At 44.9% G+C, this 21,792-nt stretch overlaps 1 protein-coding gene across 2 annotated transcripts in view; it reads left to right on the forward strand.

The window, feature by feature from the left end:
• mllt3 (MLLT3 super elongation complex subunit) overlaps positions 1-21,792 on the forward strand; it is a 31,238-nt gene extending 9,446 nt beyond the window's left edge. The window contains exons 3-13 of one of the 2 annotated variants that reach the window (XM_081694994.1): positions 5,991-6,073; positions 6,200-6,343; positions 7,683-7,718; positions 7,960-8,088; positions 10,200-10,787; positions 17,109-17,181; positions 17,335-17,473; positions 17,907-18,006; positions 18,556-18,621; positions 18,807-18,878; positions 20,137-21,792. In XM_081694994.1, coding sequence (XP_081551120.1) covers positions 5,991-6,073; positions 6,200-6,343; positions 7,683-7,718; positions 7,960-8,088; positions 10,200-10,787; positions 17,109-17,181; positions 17,335-17,473; positions 17,907-18,006; positions 18,556-18,621; positions 18,807-18,878; positions 20,137-20,268 — 1,562 coding nt within the window. In that variant the 3' untranslated portion in view covers positions 20,269-21,792. Of the gene's footprint in view, positions 1-5,990; positions 6,074-6,199; positions 6,344-7,679; positions 7,719-7,959; positions 8,089-10,199; positions 10,788-17,108; positions 17,182-17,334; positions 17,474-17,906; positions 18,007-18,555; positions 18,622-18,806; positions 18,879-20,136 lie in introns of both variants that reach the window. The other variant, XM_027017203.3, reaches the window with a different exon arrangement.

Here is a 21,792-nt window from a genome sequence, read left to right on the forward strand (position 1 = left end):
CTTTGACAGGAAAAGGGAAGACCTGTTTCAATATGAAGCGCTCAAAAATTCCACGAATAAATGAAATGACTGCAGTTTAGACCTCTACTCCGTAAAAAGTAAATAATTGGATTTCCATACGAGGGGACTCGGTATGTGGGGTCAGTTGAGAGAGACTCTAAACTCCTCCCCCACTTCTTTAAGGTTGAGTGGCATTTGAAATGAGCAGCAGCACGTTTGTTCATGTGCCCTCGTCTGATATTTAGTTACCAGGTTCTTATCCACCCCACAGGCAGGGCCATATTTGGATTATTTTGAGTTAGAGCGCAGCAACAGGAAAGAATGACCAAGATCGCACGTGTGTTTCCATGTGTGTCCGTGTGGATTTGGTTTCGTCTTTTTTTTTTTTTTTTTTTTTTTTTTCCCTGTTTTTCCCTTTTTTCCCTGGTTTCATGAAGCAGTGGTGAGGCTTACATTTAGTAACGATGACCCAAGTTTCCCCAAAGTATTCATATGATTTAAGTTAGTATGATGACGTGTGTTTACAGTTTAGGGATTGAATGAAGTGCTCCATAACTAAGTTTTGAATTGGCAAGCTGCTCAGTTGCTTATCGATGACCTCTAATATTTTGACTGTAATGCTATTCACGATGAAAAGATATTTAATTGACCACCGCTAGTATTTTATTCTGAAATTACCTGTCATACTTTCCTTGCTGTAGTGCAAACTGTAAATTCTATGTTCGCAGGTCATGTAAATGTGCACATATGTGATGGTTAATGCAAGACTTCAGTTTGGTCTTATTAACCAGGAGTCGAAGGAGTTGTGCTCTTGTTTTGACACAGCACCATGTGTGCCATGCTTGGTGGTCCCAGTTGACGTGGATGTCACCTCACCGCCTGTTCTCTCGTTTCCCACGCCGTCCGAGTTGCCAGAGCCCGCTGCCTGTTCTCACGGTCCCGCTCAGGGAGACAAATGCTGCCATGATATGCCTCCCCTGCTTTGACTGAGATGCCCTAACAGCTGTAATTACAAGCAAAGGCCTCTCTTGAGAAAACTAAGAGCTGGCGCCGAAAGCGTGCCCACGTCAGGCGGGCCGCACCTTGCCGGGGCTCCGGAGCACTTTACCGACTCCGAGAGAACAGCTGGAGATTGGCGGGGGTGAGGGGCTTCACGGCTCGTGGGCAGTGGCGGAAGTAACGCTGCCGGTTCAGAGGGGTCAGCGGAATGACCTGCCTCACGCAGAGGGTTCTGCATGCTTGTATTCTCATCTGTGCCAGAGGAGGACGATTACGAGGTAGCGCGCTTGCTCCAGAAAACGAGCGAGAAGTGGGAGGTTTAAGCCTGCCTTACACCTAAAAGGAGAAAAGTCCCAAAGGGGGAAAAGCACCTTGGCTCGGCTGCCATGGTTCTCGTGCATGGAGGTGTCAATTTATGCCTCTCGATGTGGACGTGGCACTCCCATGTGCTAGGTTCTGCCATATAACTGCCATGTGAGGTTGAATCTTAAATCATTCTTCTGCGTTCAAGAGGAGCGTGCCTTTTGAGAATCACAGCTTGACTGACCCTGCCTCCGTCCAGGGCGACAAACTGGGGCGAATTCCTAGCCGAACAAACTTGTAAGGAAGCCACCGTGGACAGAAGCTACCTCACCAGGGCTTTGATTAGTTGCCTTTTTCAGGGCTTCTTTCTTTAGCCTTAAAAGGTGGGGTGGGGGAGGGGAGTCCTGGTGGCTTTGCTTAAAGAGCATCACTTGATTCATAGTGCTCTTTGAAATGAGCCATGACCATTGCAACAGCGTGACTATCTGACTTACGGGGAGGAGAGGAGAGCCGAATGAGGAACCGGGTGTATGAATCTCGGCACATCGGAAGGCAGAGCTACCAAACGGGGAATTCAGGTAGCTGGACGGGTTATGGAAAGGTATGCCAGGTACCCTGGGGATGGTCGCGCAGCAGATTAAAATCGGCACGTCCAAGCATAGCGACAAGGTGCAGCAGTGGAATGTAATTGTTGGGAGAGGGATTGTGAAGATGTTCCAAAGGCCCTGCAACTGGTTCTGCACTCCCCTTTTAGCTTCTATTACTGAAAACATTTAATTTGGCTCTATTTTCCAGTACTAATAAACTTCATCTAGTGTCCTTCTTTCCTTCTTGGCAACGGACACTTTGCCTGTATCTGTATCTACATTCGCTAAAGTCTTATACAGGAAAATGTTCTTAAATGTTCTAAAGTGCTTGTATTAGAATTAGTGCCTTCCTGTGGTGCAAATAATGGGGCTGATTTTTTTTTTTTTTTTTTTTTTTTTCCCCCCCATTTAGACCATGGCAAAGCAACTTTGGTTAATGCTCGGAGCAGAGGTGAGAGCATTCCCAATCATTATGGCGCTCAAACCTGGGACCAATTATGGTGTCGCCCATTTCATTTCACAAATGGTTTGTTTTTTCAAGCCAGTCGCGCTCAAAGGAAAATGAATCGGGTGGGTGGGGGTGTGGGGGAATTGCTGAAGGCGCTTGAGCATACGCTAGCCACGCTCCGCCACCTCCTTTCCAGCGAAGGGACGGCTGCCTCGGGCCTCCGGGTCTCTCAGATTTTGCGGGAAGCTGGCCCCCCGTGGTGATGTCTCCAACAGTTATTGGCGCCCCTCCAACAGGGGACTTCCTCACACTCCAGGGATCATGGTGACCTAGTGATGCTACCCAGCGATTAGCCGCGGGTATGCTCCTTGCCCCACCTAGCACCCAGTCACCACATTCCAGATGACTGTTCAGCATAAGGTAAAGCTTGTGCTAACTCACCTGGCACAATCGCTAATCCCACTGTTTTACTTGCTGAGGAATGCTTGACTTAAGCCTGGAGATAAGTGTGGGGATTGGGACAGGGGGTGGAATTCTGCACTCTGTTATTGTAGTGAGTATTGTTTGTGTGTGTGTGTGTGTGTGTGTGTGTGTGTGTGTGGGGTGGGGGGGGTTGGCTTGGCTTTTTTTTTTTTTTTCAGTGTAATAAGAAATGTATGGCATGCAAGCAAAGGGATCTGACCCTGGCTGACCCGAATGCAGGTGGTCCGCTGCACCGAGGGATTGTTTACACTGCCTGCGCTACTGACATATATCTTACTGTGAAGTCTATTGCTCGTAACATAAGATGGTAATATGATTCTAAATGGAGAGTCAAATTCGCTTCCCACAGACCAGAGTATTACTGCGCCAAAATGTTTTCAAAGGAACATTTAACCAAATGAGTGGTTGTTTTTCTGTATACATTAGCCGTTCTTCAAAGCAGGCAGAAACTCTGATGATGGAATCTGTGAGCGTAGATTAACTGTTGAGCCATACAGCGATCTAAATGTCAAGTGGATCGGGTACCCCCGCCTGCCTGCCCCCGCCCCTGACACTTGTTTTTCTCCTTTTTCCCCCCCTATTTCTGCTGTTTGGCTCACTATCTTCCGGCCTCATTACGAGCCAGTCTTGAGGAGAGGGCAGATGCAGTCTGACTGGCATTGTTCTGTGATTGGCATCCTGGCTCGAAGTGTGTGTGTGTTGCAGTGGGATGGACACTTTTTGATTCATTCCCCCAAAAAAAGCCTAAGCTCTCGTTCATTCTCCACCCCAACCCCCCGCTCTGGCCTAGTGTAGTTCTTGGCCAAGTTCCCGATGCAGGTCAGTGAGTGTATTGTGCACTTCACTCGTCCAAACTCGCCCTTCCAAATGTAAAGTGACCTTTTCAACTTAAGTCGAAGTTCCACTGCCACAATAACATGCCTCCACCTTCCCAGTGTGTAGCCAATTGATTTGTTTCTAGCTAAGACTGCGAATCCATCCTAGATCCCACTCGTGTTCATTATTTTGTCAATGCCTTGTTCTTCTAGACATGTTCCTAGAGGTTCTCAGTCATTGTGGAAGTATTATGTTCTCTGTAACTGTCATAGCTAATACAATAAAAAAAAAAAATTTAATGTCATAAACTGTTAGTTTACTAGAAAATCTGATTTTATGATGGATAGTCTGTTGATGTTACTTTATTCTGATAAGTTAGCCATAATTCATTCAATATATGGTGACTGGTCAACTTGCAGTGCATTTTATATTTTTATACAATGCAGTGCTTCTACATATGCAGGACAAATGCACCCTTGTGAAAAGGCCCATTTAGAGACTTATAATTGAACCTGACCCAGTCCTGCAATTAATCGCAACCCACAATATTTTTGCAGCGGTACTGGGCTGGGGGAGATGTGACCTCAGGATCAGGGTCATGCGCTGTCTAGCCGGGAGACGTGTCACTCGGCCCGCTGAAGGGAGACCCTCGGTTGCCATGTAATCCGAGAACGAGAGTTGCCCTGGTGCTGGCAGGCCTAGGCTACTGCGAGGCTATTCCCTTTGAGAGTAGCACTGAGAGGAGATGCCCGCAGGGCTTTGCTACCAAGATGCACAGTCATTTGGCTTAGATTTTTTTTTTTCTTTAGTTTTTCCTACTTTTTTCTGTTTTTCTTTCCTTAGTAACATTTCGGGCTTTGTGAAATGTTAGCACGTGTCGGGTTCCCAGCTTCAAATACCTGTTGGATCGCATTTTGACTGCAGGCCGGTGGGATTCCATATGGGCGGTGTTCATGAGATCATTTAAAGCACAACGTGATGGAGTAATGGATTTTGCTTTCAGTTAGCCAGCTCGAGGATGGCATGAGGATTTAGGCCCTGCATCAGACAAGGAATTCACAACAGGGAAACATCATTAATGTCGTTAACTGTGTGAACTTAATCATTTTGCGGTGTGCTGCAGTGTTGTGTCCGCCCCTTGTGCGATTTCAGAGACGGACACCGAAACAGGAGACGTACGTTTTAAGGCACTATTAAATGTAGCACTACAACTTTGGAAAATGGCACTCGGAAGAGGATGAGACAAAGCTTTTCTTTGATGGCAGTCTGTCTCCAGGTGTTGTCAACCATTCTTGCTCGCACAGTGCATCAAGACTAATTGCTGGTGCTGTTGCAAGGCCCTGTGGGAAAGAAGAGGAGCCAGACAAACATGGGACCCATGGGTTTTCCTCCTCAAATGCATAATTGGGACCAAGCCTGCCATTTTGGGGTGGGGAGGTATGCATGTATATATCTGGATGATGAAAACACAATTAGATTTTAACTGATGGTGCATTGCATAAAATCCCCCATTCTTTTTCTGTGTTTTTCAAAATTGTATTTTTAAGTCAACTAGTGAAACTTCAACTCACCATCTCTCTATCTCTCTATCTCTCTATCTATCTATCTATCTATGATGCACTGCACAATTAAATCAAAGAAATGCACTATTTTTAAATTTTTTGACTGACAGGTTGTTCACAAGGTTTTTGGCTAAGATGCAAGTGTGTTTGCCTTATGCCAGTGTAATACTAAAATATTCCAAATTTGAAAGATTTTAATTGAAGATGACCATTTATTTAATCTTGTTCTACAAAACTAGCTGTTGAGCATTTGGTTCTAATTATTATATCCCTTTTGGGCACTGAAGGCTTCCCCTTATTTAGAGTCCGGGGGCGGGGGTGCACGCTGCTGTTTCATGGTTTCATGGGATGTGCATTTTCCCCATTTCCATCTGTCTCGTTATCTGAGGAGGTTTTTCTCTGAAGTCACTGAGACTAGATGAGGTCTCATGCTACTGGGAGACTTATGCTTTGTTCATACTCCATTTGAAGCATGTTGGATTCATGTAATATTGCGGAGTAACAAATGTGCTGATTGGCTCCTTCCAAATGTGCCAGCATAAATATGTTCCCCCTATTCAGGCCTTTAACAGTGGAACTGTCATCTTGTGATTTTAGCTCAGGGTGCTTACGATGGAACTGACATTTGTAGGCCCCCCAAAGTTCACCTTTTTATACATTTTTCTTTTAATGAATTGGTCCATTTTGTCATTGGCAGAACTACTGTCGCAGACTGTTGTCTCAATGCCTCCCTAACAGTGAGCTACGTTAACCTCCCCCTCCCCCATTTTTCTGTCTCCGCTATTATGACAGTGTGCAAGGACCCACCATATAAAGTGGAGGAGTCTGGATACGCCGGCTTTATCCTTCCCATTGAGGTTTACTTCAGAAACAAGGTAATTCAGCCCTTCATTCCCTTTGGCTGGTTTGAGATCCTTATTTACGGCTTCGAGCGACTACAGTCGCCTCTGTTGTGGTGCAAAGGCGACAAACTCGCTTGCCGCCTACCTTCTTTTCACCAGGAAGAGCCGAAGAAGGTGCGTTTCGACTACGACCTGTTCCTGCACTTGGAGGGCCACCCGCCAGTCAATCACTTGCGCTGCGAGAAGCTCACGTTCAACAACCCGACGGAGGAGTTCCGCAGGAAACTGCTCAAGGCTGGAGGGGTACTCGACTCACACTCTTATTTGCATTTAGTCCTGCGGGCGGCAAATGAACCTGTCTGGTGAATGTAATGAGATGCTTAACTCCAAGATTGGGGGGGGGTGTTTCCAGAGTGCACCTGTTGACCTGTTTGCCATTAGTTGGCTTGCAAGGGTAAAGTTGATGTTTGCTGTTCAATACAGGATTTTTTGGAGATTAGCATTGCAATTCAATATATTCAAAATGCTTACACTCATGGGAATTGCTGGATGTATTCTGCATTTGATCTAGATATGTCTACTTCAACCTTTGGATAAGTTATTAAAAGCCAAAGATAGCATTCATGTGTGTTTTGGCAACTTTGAAATGCAATTTGCATAACACTGCTAAGACGAAGGTTATTTATTTAGGTAAAGGTGAAAGATTTTTTGGTAGTTTGATTTAATGTATTCACTCCAGACAGCACACGGATACTGGCATTAGCACATGGGTAAGAGAGCCTGTTTATCAGAGCTCAGCATGAGGACTCAGTCTTCCTCTTACTAAACGTCTGTGTCAAGTGTTTATGCAGGTGACGTGGCCCATTTGCTCAAGGATGACACACACACACACACACACCCACACACCTACAGGTGAGAGCACATGCAGTCCCTGTAGGCTGTTTTGCCTCTGTAAAGTGAACCTCCAGAGCAAAAGCTATTGTCAGCCAGTTGGTCCTAATGGAATTACAGCTCTCATCAACCAAGACAAGGACGTTTGGTGGATGAATTAAAATGGGCCAGTTCTAACCTGAACGATCCATCACTCCAGGCTGTCCCTGGGTTTTCGCCAAAGGACTGCACAATCTCTTTATTAATTAAGGACCCTTTCATTTACGTTTTGTTTGCCTTCGTCCCATTTCGAAATTCAGCTGGCTAATAAAATGGTATTAGGCAGCATCCAGCATGAACTTTTTTTTTTTAAGAACTTAGCATCTAGGGAACTGATCAGTCTTTCAAGGTCAGTGTAGTGGTTTTAGCCTGTCTGCTCCTTGGTTCATCCCAGGCATTCATCTCTTCTACGGCTGTAGTGATGACCTCATTTCCCTTGATATTGGTTGGTTTACAGGGGCATGGCAGGAATCGACACTGTTGATTGGCAGTGGGCGTTGTTGTACAGAAACTCATTTAATTAAGAATGAACTATTAGCTAGTGCAATATCATTTTAACTTGGCAGAGACTGAGAGGTTGTCTCCAATTTATTGTTTTGGCCACCGTGAAGCGTTTTTGTCTTTAAATGATCTAAATGGACACGTTGTGTCTTTTGCCAAGAAAGGGCTTCCCTCTCTCACCCATTCATTCACATTCTTCCCATGACAGCAGAGGGACCCTCACCGAAGAGGCTCAGAGGACTCCAAAGTAAGCAACAGTATCTTGTTGGTTGATTATAATCAAGAAGCATGATCACTACATCTATTTTCAGTACCCCCAAAAATGTGACCTGTTCTTCAGGCAGCATGTACAAGCTAAGGTACTATAGCCCTATTCGGATTGGATTACTTTATCAGGGATGTGTTTGTAATTTTGCACATTTTCTTCATGGGGTAGTTAATCGGTTAAGTAATCTAGGGGTATTTATTTATTTGTTTGTTTTCTATAGGTTATGGTGATGCAGGAGGGCTCCACGTCTCTGTTTGGTCAGCACCTGAAGCTGCCTACCTTGCCCAGCAGCTCACTGACACTGAGCTTCTCTGATGGCAAAAAGAACAAGTCCTTCCTGGGGTCAAAGGTCAGTGTGGATTTCCGGGGGCCTCAGAGCCCCTGGCCCAAACTAGCCAAACGGGCGTCGTATTGCAACAAAATAATTTCTTCTATGAATTCCTTATCCTGCATATTTTGGCGAGTTCAAATATTTTTAGGATTTTAAATTTGGGGGTTGGGGGTGGGGTGCATTGCAAGATGTTCAACTACAGCTTACTTTAGATTATGAACCAGTGTAAACCAAGCTCCAGGATGTCGGTAGTTACAGAAGTGGTTTTGAATGAACCGTGCAATACTTAGAGACAGTGCATTGTAGCTTGTTTGTCAGCTGCAGACTGTAGATAGCTTAGGTTAGTGATGACAACATATTGGAATTCTCAGTCATAGAATATCAGTATCACAGTGTTGAAAATTTTTAGTGGACATCTGCATGTGGTATTCAGAACTTTTTGTCTCTAGTTCTCTCTGCAGAATGCATCAACTGTAATGTTTTCATAGCCACCTGTGGGTCTTTGTTTAACTCAGTGCATGGGATGAGGCAGGTCAGCAAAACTTCACTTTTTCAACATTGTTTATAAACGAGGCGCTGTATGGGACTGAATATCCAGTAATTTCACATAAAGGTTCAGCAAACACATCAGTCAGCCTGCTTGTTCTGGTACACTTTTAAGCATATGAATCTCAAGCTTTGGCTGTACACAACTGATGCTTAAAACGTGCAGTGAGAGTTCACACCAGGGAATAAGATTTCCACATTCACAGAGCGTACACTCCACTTGGGAGGTTCCCTAGCAGACGAACAGCTGTCTGAGCCACACCCACCTGCTATGGGCTATAATAAAATGGCAGGCCACACCCTGCGGCCTTCCACTGCTCAGGGTGGTGGTGTGGTGTAAGGTTCTTTTACATTTATTGAGTAACTTGAATATCAAAAATTAACCAGTTAAGACTAAGCTGTTCAGAGGTTCTGTGTATTTATAGTGTTTATTTTTGTTTATTTATTTCCTCATACCAAGTACCTTGGACAGTGTCTAAAAACATTTTCTTGCACCCACTTCAGGCTATGACTTATTGTTTCACGGTCTGTCTTTTAGATTAATGATCAGTATCCTTTTATATTTAGGCAAATGTGGTGTTTGGGAATTCACTAGCAGCTTTTATTTACAATTTCAATTCTTCAGAATTCCTTCATGGAAAAAAAAATTTGGTTGCTTTCCAACAGGCTTTTATTGTGTGATGCAAAAATGGGTATGGATAATAGGGCTGTAACTCTTGGGGGGGGGTTGCCATGGTTATTTTGTATGCCTTGTAAACCCTTTTAGATATGAAACCTCTGACTAAGTAAAGGTGTTTTCTTTAGCCAGCCATGAAGAAGCCTCTCTGGGTTTGGAGGTCCCAGGGTCAATGGCAGATAGGCAAAATGAAAAGCTTTAGAGGTAGTTTGGCTAGGTCATAACACCTCCTCTGTCTAGACTGGCTAATGGCTTTACTACTTCAATGAAATATTGGCAGAGGCTAGGAGTCCTGACCTTAGGACAGGACAGCCTAGTCATTAGCACAGGAAGTCCTTCCATCACTCCACACCCAGGGTACAACTGAGAGGTTTGGTACCCTCCCCCAGTAAAAAGTTGTTCACCTTCTTTTCATATACACTTGAAGTGGTATGTGAATGGTCTGTGACTTCAGATTTAAGGAGTAAATATTATGCCTTGAACCACGTTCTTTGTTCTACCAAATGACACTTGTAACACTATCATGGATGTACGTCACTGAAGATGCTTCCCGTGTTGTACTTAAAATACTTCAGACCATAATGAATCTGGAGTTGTCAAATTAAGGTTACCAGATCTAATGAGCTGAAACTAAATTAATCTGTTTGAAAAGATGAGAGTATTTCAGTACAGTCACAGTGTTGAACTGACACTTACAGAGTAGAATTATCACTTGTATGTTTGAATTAAGCCCAGCTGGACGTAAATGAACACTGTAGGCACCAGGGATTGTTTCCTACCATAATTTTACTGGTTCCCTTGAGCTCTGTTGCATAGCCCAAGTGTGTACATTCCTATTTCAAACATGGGTTATAAAGTTTGTTTAGAGTCATCATGCCATGTCCTCTTTGTGGTTCTTTGCCCGCAGGACGGGTCCAGAAGCGCCAGCGCCCTCACCATCACCACCAACAGCATGAGCAGCGGTGCCTCCCTCAAGCTCAGCAAACCATCCAAGGAGCACAAGGACAAGCCTTCCAAAGACTCGAAAGAGTCCAAAAGTGCCTTCAGAGACTTTGGCAGGGACTCAGGCAAAGTCTCCAAAGACTCATCAAAGAAACCCAAAGAGAACCAGCCACTGCGGGAAGAGCAGGCTATCCCCAAGTTGGGCTTTAAAGAGCCCAAGGCCATGTCTAAGGAGCACCGGGCAAATGAGGGCAGCTTCTCAGGGCTGGGCCAGGCCAAACGGAGGCCAGCGCCAGATGACGATGGCCAGGCCAACAAAAAGCGCAAAGGAAGCTTCTTGGAGCCGCCGCAGAAGATGCAGGGCTGCACTGGCCTGGTCCAGCCACACCACTCTGAGAAGAAGGTTGTGAAGGACAAAACACAGGCGCGACAGGCAAATTTACGGGACAGCGAGCTGGCCGAGAGTAGGAAGGCGTCCACGTTGCGTCATTTTCAGGATGCAACAGACCTGAATGACTCTGACATGGATGACAACATTTCTACCAAATCGGATGTAAGTGCCACCGCGGTGCTTTTGTTGAGTCATTTCTGGTTTTGTTGCGTTTTTGGTTCATCCTTTTTTAGGTTTTGTGTGCAAATGTGGTTCCATTACATTGTCTGTCAGTTGTCAAGAAGTACCTGCTGTGTGGCTCTTTCATGGCTTACTAAAAGAGCTTGTATAATCTGTCATTGCTTGAATGCTGTTTGAAGTTTTTTAGAATAATTTGGCCAGATATCAAAGGTTGCACTGATTGTATCAATTTTGCACATTTCAGTGAGCCATAGCTCAGTTTAGTAGGTTGTGGGTTATAATTCATGGTGTCAGCTCATCAGTCTCCAGGGATGTTTGTAGAGTTCTCCAGGAACACAGCAGAGCTGGGCCATCATCACACAAAGAGGTTGAGACTGCACAATCACAATGGGGGAGTTCCGGGAAGTCACAATGGGAGAATTCCTGTAACACAGGCTTGGTCTGAGAAGATGGGTAATAAACTCCCCCTTTTTCTATGTGGGAGGGCAAGAAATCAATGCTGACCAGAGCTGGCCATCTGAGCTTCCCTGGACAGCTGTGAAAAGGAGTGGAGTCTGTGCAATGGCATTTAAAGTACAGACTTTACAGAACAAAAAGGCTGACTCAGTGCCAGACTAGAACATTCTTGATGTTTTAGTCCATGGGCATTCGTTTTCAATGGAATTATTAAATGCAAGGTACAATTTTAAAGAGCTCACTTTCAGTATTTCTTCAGTTGACCACATCTTGGTTCCTGCAGGCAGTAACTGAGATTAACCTTTTGGTGATCTGGTAAAACAAGTCCTAGTGTAGCATTAAAGCATGGGTCCATTCTTTTTACACTGGCACCTAGAGAAGACTGAAAACCATTCAATTTTATTTTCTTCTGCTTTCATTGATTTGTGGATAATATGTACATGCATCAAAGCTATAAGTAGTCTGGTGCGACTTTTTGTGGATAATGTTGAGCGGGTGTCTTTCAGCCTTATTGCTTTGTACTTCTTGCAATTTCAGTAACCAACCTGTAACTGTCAGAATAATCTAAAGAGCTCAGCTGTGTAGGTGCAAACAGGAGCAAGCAAGTCCTTTTGAGATTTCAACGACTTTCCAAAACAACCAGAAGTTATGGTGGTCGCCTAAAAAGGCTTCATTCAAAGAAATCAGCCAGTTTAGTCGACATTGCCAAAGAACTGCTGCATCTACTCATTCTGGTTGAGAGAGAGAGAGACTCACCAAGGGAGGCCTGGTTTATTAGCCAGAAAGCAAGTGGTGAGATGAGATTTATGGCTTTATGGCACCTAAGGAGAACAGAGAAAGGGTGCAATGAATAGCCAAGTGTCTTTAATCTCCTTCTCTTTAAAAACTGAGCAAAAGGAAGAAAGAAGTGCCTGTGTTTATGGCAACTGACAAATGCCAGGTGTTTCTTGCCATATCGTACCAGGCCTATGGGCACTGGGAGTCCCACTCCATTCATGTATGCACCATGACAGCAAACCACTCTGAGGCTCAATAATTATTTAAAAAAAATAATAATTATTATTTTTAAGGGAATGTTTTCCTTTGCTCCTTTTGTGGACTAAAGGTCAAACTTTTGACCACAGTTAGATTTATAAGTGGGCCATAAACAATTACCAGCAAAGCAGTTGTCACACTTAGTGTAACACAAAATCAGTGTGGATACAGTAGGAATGTGTTCGGTTGTCAGTGGCCAGCCTAGCAGGAGGAAGAGATGGTACAAATTTCTCAGCCCTGTGTGGAAGTCTCGCATCGCATTTGAAAGTGACAAGTTGTCACACTGCGGGACAGCGTAAAGTGTCTTTAGAGCCGAGTGCAGGACATGAGGCTGGGGGCCAGGCAGAGTGCTTGAGAATGACCATTTGGACTCAATCTGCAGTGCTGTTGGATGACTTTTCACAAAACCAGCCTGTGTAAATACTGAGCTGTAGCCATTTCCTCTACATTAGCTAATGTTCACTCAAGAATAATCAGTCTTTTTAAAAAAAGAAATCAATAAAATGTAGGTTTTGTTAAGCACCTTAAATCAGGCAGTGCTGCTTACTAATTTGCCATGGCGGCGTCGTTCTCTCAGGCGTGAGGATGAACTGTGTTCGGCGGCTGAACTGTGGCCTGTCCTCAGGTCTGTTCCTGATGATCCCACAGAGTGAACAGGACAAAGACCCTACACCAAGCTGCTGGTCAGTTTTAAGGCAGACTGGGATTTACGGTGGGCCAGGCGATGGTTGTAAAGCCCCAGCCCAGCTGGCCAGTTCCAGTAGGCTCTGTGCTGGGTGGCTGCTGAACCTCTGGCCACCTTTTGTTTCATGGCCGCTTCGGCTTGCTTCTTCTCAGCTAGTGGTCTGACTCCATGCCTTTTTGGCGGACTTAGCTGTCAGATGTGAAACTGCTCATAAAAGTCTATTTTGGTGGGGAGGAAACATCAGGTTGTGACAGAAATATTGTACACTTGCGAGGGCTTGAATGAATCCATTAATCAAAACGTGATCGTATTATGAGCCGTGTGCCAGAGGATGATCTGTAATTGATAATCAGCTAAATAACTTGCTCACAACTTGCTTACATCATTTAATACTACTGTCCACTTCCACTGTAGATCTGAAAATATTTTTTTACTAGCCATTTTGATAAAATGGGAATATCAACTCTGAGGCAAAGCATGGAACTGATGGTGAATTGATGAACAAGAACTCGAAAGAGCTACCCATTTCCTAAGGTTCACTTAACTTATTTTCACAGAGCTCATCGTATTTTATTCTCCTGTATATTTCTTTGTAGTCTTACACTGTATATGCTCCCCTCTGACTCGCCTGTCTAAATAACAGCGTTTCAAGACTTAGCTTGACTTAACCAAGGAGCTTTCGCTCCCTGAGTTATGAGCGACCGTTCCTCAGTTAATGCACCAATCCTGTTTAGAGCTCCACTGGTTTAGTGCATCATTTTGGTTTGGCAGTCCATATGAGGCTTATGGCTATGTCTGTTTTGATTGAAGTTGCCTTTTCATTAGCTGTAAAAAAGCAATGTAGCGTTTTATAGTGCAGCCACTGCTCAGCTGGTACTCAAGCTTGGTTGATGGCTAGGCAGGGATGTCTGTGAGGGGCACAGCAAACCCCCCCCCCCCCCTTTCCGCAATCAACCGTCCCCCTTTCCGCAATCAACCTCTCCCAGTTCCAGGTCCGAAGTCCGAAGACTGTCCGTATGATGGTGGTGCTAAAAGGTCTGCCAGTCTTTCCACATGAGTGATGACATCAGTTTTATTGGTGAAGATCCTCTCCCCATGCTTTTATAAGGGACTCGTGGAGGGGGCCGGGGGGGGGGGGGGGTTGAAGATCAGCCCCTGGACACGGAGAAAGGCTGTGTGATTTACAGCCCACGACCCGGGCCATGTGTTTGATGTCTGCTAGGCTCCCAGACAGACAAACGGGCCATAAAATGCAGAGAGGTGTAAAGAGAAGGGTGGTGATGGTGGGGGTGAACAGAGAGAAAGAAGGTAAAGAAACTTCAAAGAGCCGCATTGCAGTCCCTCGGACTCTGCGAGGGGTAGGAGTTGTCTTTACCACCCTGCTTGCTTGGAGCAAAATTTAGCACCAACCCCCGCCAGTTACTCTTACTGGTGTCACTAATAATTTCTTGTTTTCTTGTCCCATTCCATTCCTGTGGCTTCACTATGAATCTACTCCACTCCCAGAGTTTGTTAGTCTTGTAAGTGTAGAGACAAAGGTGCACTACTGGAAAAATGGATCCCTCTGAACAGTAGCTGGCAGGATTCCAAGTGAGATTTGAGATCTGTGGAGCTGTGATTTTAGAACATAAGCAGCTATAGAATTACATTTTGATTTTGGTTTATTTGAGTTCAGCTCTGCAGGAGTGAATCCAGCACTGGTGTGTTGGTAGTAGAAACCCTGCAATGCTTTCAGTGACCTTTTCTTCCCTGTGCTATTTTAATCCTAGCCAATTCCTTTATAAAGCTTCATGTTATCATTTTAAAACTAGCAGCAGCCCAGCACAGAGGAGTGCCCTCCTAAACTAGAATGTGTCTAATTGCAGCTTTCCTGAACTGGTTGGTGGGGAGATGGTTTTGGGACGTTTTCTTGCCTCTGCATTGCTGAAGCGGTTGAGCTGCTATTGTGACTTCTCTTTGCTCTTTCTTCCAAGTGAACGCCACTGTTACCTTTTCCTCTGGGGTGGGGAGGGGGTGGTGGTCTGCTTGCTGAATTTTCCCCAAGAAACCCGATTTTGTTTCACAAAGAGCTCATCCGAGAAGAATGTAAACAAATTAATTCAGATTAACTTTAATGGAGCATTTAAATTTCCTCTTAGGCTGCTCTCCAGCAGGAATTAACTTAATAGTATTATCCAGAACTTTCATGTCCACACCCCCTTTCCCTTTTCTTTCCTTCCCATATGTTCCTCCATGTCTTAGATCTTGCAGCGTGGTTTGCAGAGTACTGAAAGGGGAATTTCAGATGAGGGTTACAAGCCACACAGAAACACAGGACTTGATGTGAAACTCAAAACCCCTCGAAACTGGGCCAAGTGGAGAGTCTGAGTGGCGAATGGGGCAGACCCTCCTGGGGGCTTTTGCCTTTCTTCTCTGTTAACATTGGGGCGATTTGTTGCAGTAAGCCTGGTGAGGGGCCGAGCTCAGAGTATGGTTTAGCAGGGGTTTCCTATCCGTCACAGTTCTCAACAGATTGCCTCCACGATGCCCACAGTGCTCAGAGGAGTGAGCGTTCAAGAATCTTGTCAGGTTCTTGCTTGAATCCTGTTTGATGGTGCTTTCCCCCAAATTAACCAGCATTTTTAAGGTCACTGATTGTGAATGCAAGTTGCTGTTTTTTTTGTTTTTGTGTGTTTAGATTTTTTTTTTTCCTATTATTGGATGAATGTTTAAGAGGAGGCATTGTTACAGCTGCACTGTTGGGGTTGCGTATGTGTGTACACGTGCGCTTGTGTGTTTCTGCGTGTACTTGCGCCCACAGGTGCGTGTGTGGGACTGCTGGTAAGTGTGTGCAGGGCGTGTGTAAATAGCCTAACCCATGGGAGCCTCCCAGTAAAACTGTCACACACACCCCCCCTCTCCCCCTTAGCAGTGGGTAAAGTCTTTAATCTTAACTACTCTGGAAAGGCTTCTGCACTCACCCACTGAACACTGTGTAACATGGACCTACCGACTAAACTAACCCCAGTTCAACGACATCCAAGACGTCTGAAACAACGTTTTGTCTCGAGCCACAACTCGCCATCATTGTTCACATGGCATAGTGAGAGAATTTATTTTTTCATGCAGCACATTGTGGTATGTAGAGTAAGCAGATGTGATGCATAATCCAAAAGGGCCTACTTAATCCAGGTTCACGTCTTCCATAATCCCTCCAGTCCCTGGTCTGTTGTCTTGCACGTCTGCGGTGTGGAATGAGAACTGGCCCAGAGAGCTCCAAGGACCTTCATAGATCTCTGTGTCTGTGACACTTTATCTACAAACTGAGCAGTTAGAAGACCTGCCTACTAAATTTTATCCAACCTGGGAATGATGAACTTCCCAAACAGCCTATCCGAATGTCCTAGTCTATTTCCTTGGGTTTCCATTTCCTGTGCACAGCGTTGTGGATCTTTCATTTTTTGTTTCTAACAATATGAAACCCCTAAAACTGTGGAGAAATAATGTTAATCTGTCTGTATTTAAACAATGATTAAAAATGGCTAGAGTTTGAATACTGCCAGGCTAAGTTTTTTTTGTATTTAATTTTTTTTTTTTTTTTTGGGGAGGTGTGCGCATGTGACGGACTGACTGACTAATTGCACGGTGTGCCTTGCCTGTGGGGCTGTATGTTCTCGTGAATCAGACTTCATTAAGAAAGGCTTAGGGCAGGCCTGTGATTTACAGTTGGGAAGTGACACCTCTGCCTGCCCAAGCTTACAGTGTGACAGGAACGCCGGAGAGTTCCCGTTGTGGGCCCGACTAGCGTGCAGCTCCGCGTCACTGCCGGTTGTCCTGCAGACCGCAGGGGGGAAGATTTAGTGCGTCCACAGTGACGTGTGGGCAGCTGAACATGGGCTGCGCTACACGTGTGTAAATTATGGCTCATAAGGCCATAAAACCAATTATGCAGTATGAAAAAGCAATAATGTGGAAAGTGCCTTGACGAATGCATTTCAGAGAAGGAGGTCTTTGCGTGCGGCTGACACTTTTTGTAGTAGTGGCATGGGGGTGGGATGCCCATCTTTGCAGTGAAGCAACACATGGCAGAACGTGTATTAATGTTTTTTTCTTTTCATTGCTTTTCTCCTCTTTTTCCTACACACTAGTCAGAGCAGCCCAGTCCAGCCAGTTCCAGCTCCAGCTCGAGTTCAGGCTTTGCACCCCAGCACAAGCGCCAAGGTAACCTGTGCCCCTTCTGCGCAAACCGTCTGCTTTCAGTGTGGCAGACGAGCGACAGGGTATTCCTTGACGGTAGATCCAGATCCTTTTCAACTTCTTTCAGTCTAAAGTCTCAAATCCGCCTCGGTCCTGCTGCGGGTCTTCCCGCTGCAGCGCTGGGCCCTTTGCAGACGGTGATTCCCGATTTGCACTCGGACGACAATGAGGAGGAGTCCGAGGAGGAGGAAGACAACGATATGGACTCAGACTTGGAGCGGACCCTGCACGCGCACCTGACGCACCGCCATCGCAGGTGAGCGTGCCGTGGCCGCTGCGCCCATCCCCCGCTCACCCCGCCTGAAGCAGGAGTCCGGGAGGGGCCACGTGGGGCGGGCATGCGGCCACTCTGGCTGCCTCGCTGGTCTTCTGTCTGAAGCGGCTCATCCTCGCCAGCACTTGGATCATTTTGATCCAGAAAATTTTACACGACATGCAGCCATTGAGGGAAAAGTAGAGTTGCAGTATAATTGCATGGAAGTTTGTTACTGAATAGAATGCTGACATCATCCTGTGGTTGTATGGAAGTATAGTGGTTAGTGGCATTATTATTAATGTTGTTCTTGTTTTTATCATCTTTATTGTTATGCTAAACTCCGTTTAGACCGAGGCATTGTCAAAATGCTGAATGTTGGATAATTGCCTACTGTGGTTGTGCTGTGATTGGTGAACATCTGATCTGGTCCTAGAGTGAGTTTGAGTGATGGTAGCGACAGTGAGAACAGCTCCGCCTCTTCTCCTCTCCCACATAATGAGCCTCCACCTCTCCTCAAGGCCAACAGTAACCAGGTAAGGAGCAGGTCCCTTCTACCACATTGCTTTCACTAACAAGTCAACGACTCAGTGACCCCACCCAGGGCAAGATGTACAAATTTCTTGTGAATAAAATCCAGTTTAGTTTGTGAATAAACATTCAGTTAAAGGCATAGATGCTCGCACCATTAAAGCTGTGAATTTTTACGGAATGTTCTAGGCACACTTTGCTTTTGCGCTTTCTTTCTAATTCACATTAAACTGTCAGTAAGAGTAATCTCTTTTGAATATTTTTCCCATACGTTATCCTCAATGTACATATTAAAAAAATACAAGCGATGTATTATCCTGTGTGGACTGCCACCACGTGAAAGCTAATCAGTTTTAGTGGTTACATTTATGTTTATATTGTATAAAATAAATCTGTCACCTTGAAAGGTCACCCTTCTAATCAGTCCCAATGTTAACAAGAAATATAAACTTGTCATGGGCACTGTATAAATATTCCTCTCTCCCAGTTTCAGTGCAGCCTTAAATGTACTTGGTTCCTGTTTTTGTCAATGGAAATATGCCGTTGCCTTACAGATAGAAGTAAAGAGTCCCATGAAGCAGACTAAAGTAGACAAGAACAAGAATATGGACTGTGACAAGGTGAGAATTGTTGCCTTCGGCCGAGGACCGTGCAGGGTATTGGGGTTCAGCAAATGGTGGACATGAATGTGCATTTGAACAACATTCTAGTACGTTTTGAGGCAAGAAAGCCATAAAGTGCCGACTGTTAATCATCATAATGGCTCTGTGATCCAATCGGAAAGACTCGCTGTACGTGTTTTCAGGCATACTTGGACGAACTGGTGGAGCTCCACAGGAGACTGATGGCATTGAGAGAGCGGCACATACTGCAGCAGGTATGTTTCACGTGTGCTTGCATGTGGTTCCACATGGATATGGGGTGTCAGGTCCGTGACGGACTAAATAAATCATTGGATTCATGTCCGGGTTCGCTGGGGAGAGAAGAACCCTGCAACAGAAAATGATTCGCGCTCGTGAGCGCATGGACGTTCCACCTGTAAAGCAAGAGGGCACTTGGAAATGGATCGCAAGTTCCTCACATTTTAGTTGAGGTTCTGAGTTTCTCACGGCTGAGTACGCAAGGCTCAGCTAAGCTCAGGTCTTTACTAGAGGTACATGTAAAGTTGAGGTTAATCACTCTGTTACCAATGTGTCAGTGAGTATCTGCATGTAATAAATCATAGCAGAAACAGTACCTCCTCTCCTCCACCACACCCCAGTGCAGTCCTGGGAAATGCGCTGTGCTCAGAATTCCTGTGATTATGCACTCTGAGGATTATTTGTTTTAGACAAAATAGGGAGCGTTCTCGTTTTCCAGGGGGCCGGCTTTGCCTTCCTAATGATCGGGCATGGAATATGTTTGGGTGGCTTCCAGGCAAAGTCCGGGGCAGCGTAAATGCGTGGCGGAAGCGAGCTCGTCTCTCCGAGCCCGCTGAGTATTCCCTGTGGCCAGCAATTAATTCCCGTCGCTTTTGATGCACACCACTTTAGCGATTTGGACAATTACCGGAAACCCAAAATGTGGAAGAGCATTTTGTTTCACTCTTGTGGAACCATCCTAACAATGAGATGTCCTCCGTCCCCCGCTTAGACAGTGGTACAGTCGCCGAAGCAGCTGAGTTTCATCTCCAGTGTCATAACAGGCCCCTCCGTGTTCCTGGCTCTCTTTCAACAGAAAGAGAAGAAATTCTTTCCATATGGGGGTCTGGCTTTGTAGTGTGAAGGGGATCAGGTTTGGGTCCCATTACTGCACAGCTTCATGTGTGCAGATGCTGTGGAGTACACTCCCACACATCCCCGGACTAAATCGCAAGTGTGAGCCCCTCAACTGAAGAGAGCTGGAACCAATAAGGAACCAGTTTAGAAAAGCATCTCTCCCATTACAGGTGGCTGCAAGGCATCATGGGGTGGGGGTGTCTTTCTATGGGGACATAAGCGATATTTCCCTTAAACTTGATTTTAATTAAGTGCTCTACAGAAAATCTTGTGCCTGTGGAATAAACTGCTTCTACAACAGTTTCCAGTTTTGTGTTGTTCGTGCACAACCCAGTAACTCTTTGCCATCCATTTATCCATTCCTCATTTTCCTTGCAGATTGTAAACCTCATCGAAGAAACTGGACATTTCCACATCACAAACACGACTTTTGACTTTGACCTCTGCTCCTTGGACAAAACCACGGTCCGCAAGCTGCAGAGCTACCTGGAGACATCCGGCGCGTCCTGAGGTCCTGAGGTCCTGAGGTCCTGTGCAGCTGGCTGCCCCGAGCAGGAGCTCAGGACCTCCCCGTCCTCCTTGTCCTCCGGTTTTGTCTCCTGGAATCTGATGGCTCGCGTCGGATCACCTTTGCCCAGAGCTCCTTTCCTCTCTCTGTGTTCTTCAGAGCTGGACGTGATGCGTCAGCCTGGACCCTTCTTCCTGTCCGCCAGGACGTCACCTGAAAAGCCTTGAAAAGTCCAATGTTGCCAAAAAGGGGAGAATATCATGCTACAAAAAAAATGAAAGAAAAACATGTGCATATTGTTATTGCGTATGAATGTTTTATTCTGTTCTTTGTGACGAATGCATGTTTCAACACTGCCTTACACCATTGTCTATTTATTGAGTAATGAGTTTCAAGTGTGTGTGTGTGTGTGTGTGTGTAGAAGAGCAAATGATATTAAATTCGTTCAAGCACTTGGGAACAGTCATCTCAGTGGCTCTTTAAGGTGGTGGAGCATGGGTCGTCACTTGCCAGTCTGACATGCCTTTTATCAGCGTGTATGGGCAAAACAAATATCTTGTGTGTGCGAGAGGATACTTTTGGACAGTTGAAGGCACTGTAAAACACTCTTGGAAGTTGGAAAGCTCCACCCTTGGTCTTACTGCTGTTTCCAGGAAAGGTGATGTCTTTTGCAGGCACTCATGGTGAGTCTTAGTTATTGCACATCAACAGTAATGGCAGTGATTTATTTCAGTATCATATTGAAACAATTATGGAGTTACACCTTTTGTGAATCTGAGCAAAAATAACTTTTTCTAGGCCAAATATGCTCTTACAGTAAGAATAGGTCTCAGTAGAAAGCCTTTTTCATTGAATCTGTTGGTGTTATTTATTTAATGGGGACCACGATTCCCATGGTTCTGTGCTGGTTGTCCTTAAACCAGTGGCAACTGGTTGTCTTTTTAGTTTGGGAAAACTGTTCTTTTTCTAAACTTAAAGAAATCAAAGTTTACTCTGCAAATCCTTGGGACTGTTCTTTTATAAGAAACTTGATTAATTGTTAGAGGCCAATATGGGCAGATTGTGCAGTTGAGCTGTAGGCCCAATGTTCCAGTGATGCTTTAGGGCAAGAACAGTATGTTTAGTGAGGTTATTTTGGGGTATATCAATCCTATCTGTAAGAGGTACAGATAAACTGGGTGACGTGATGAATATGGGGACTGAATTATTGGCACTGTGTAAAGATGACATATGAATTTTTCATAATTCTGCTTTTTTTTTTTTTTTTTTTTTTTTTTTTTTTTTTTTTTGTTATTTTGCTTAAAGGTTTTTGCAGAATTAATCAACCCCTTGTAAACCTTTTTTTTTCCTGTCTGAATTTCCCTGATTCAGTTTCTCGACCCAAAGAATTTTTAGTTATCATGATATAATGTTTATGTGTGTATAAACTTTATATGTGATAAACTGATTTATCTTTCCTTTCTTGGAAGGTGTACTTAACTGTTTCTAGCTGAATGTTCTTGATCATGATACAAAATCCAAGCTGA

This window comes from Electrophorus electricus, chromosome 13, assembly GCF_041902795.1.
Source record: "Electrophorus electricus isolate QZ-2024a chromosome 13, ASM4190279v1, whole genome shotgun sequence".
Taxonomy (NCBI): Eukaryota; Metazoa; Chordata; class Actinopteri; order Gymnotiformes; family Gymnotidae; genus Electrophorus; species Electrophorus electricus.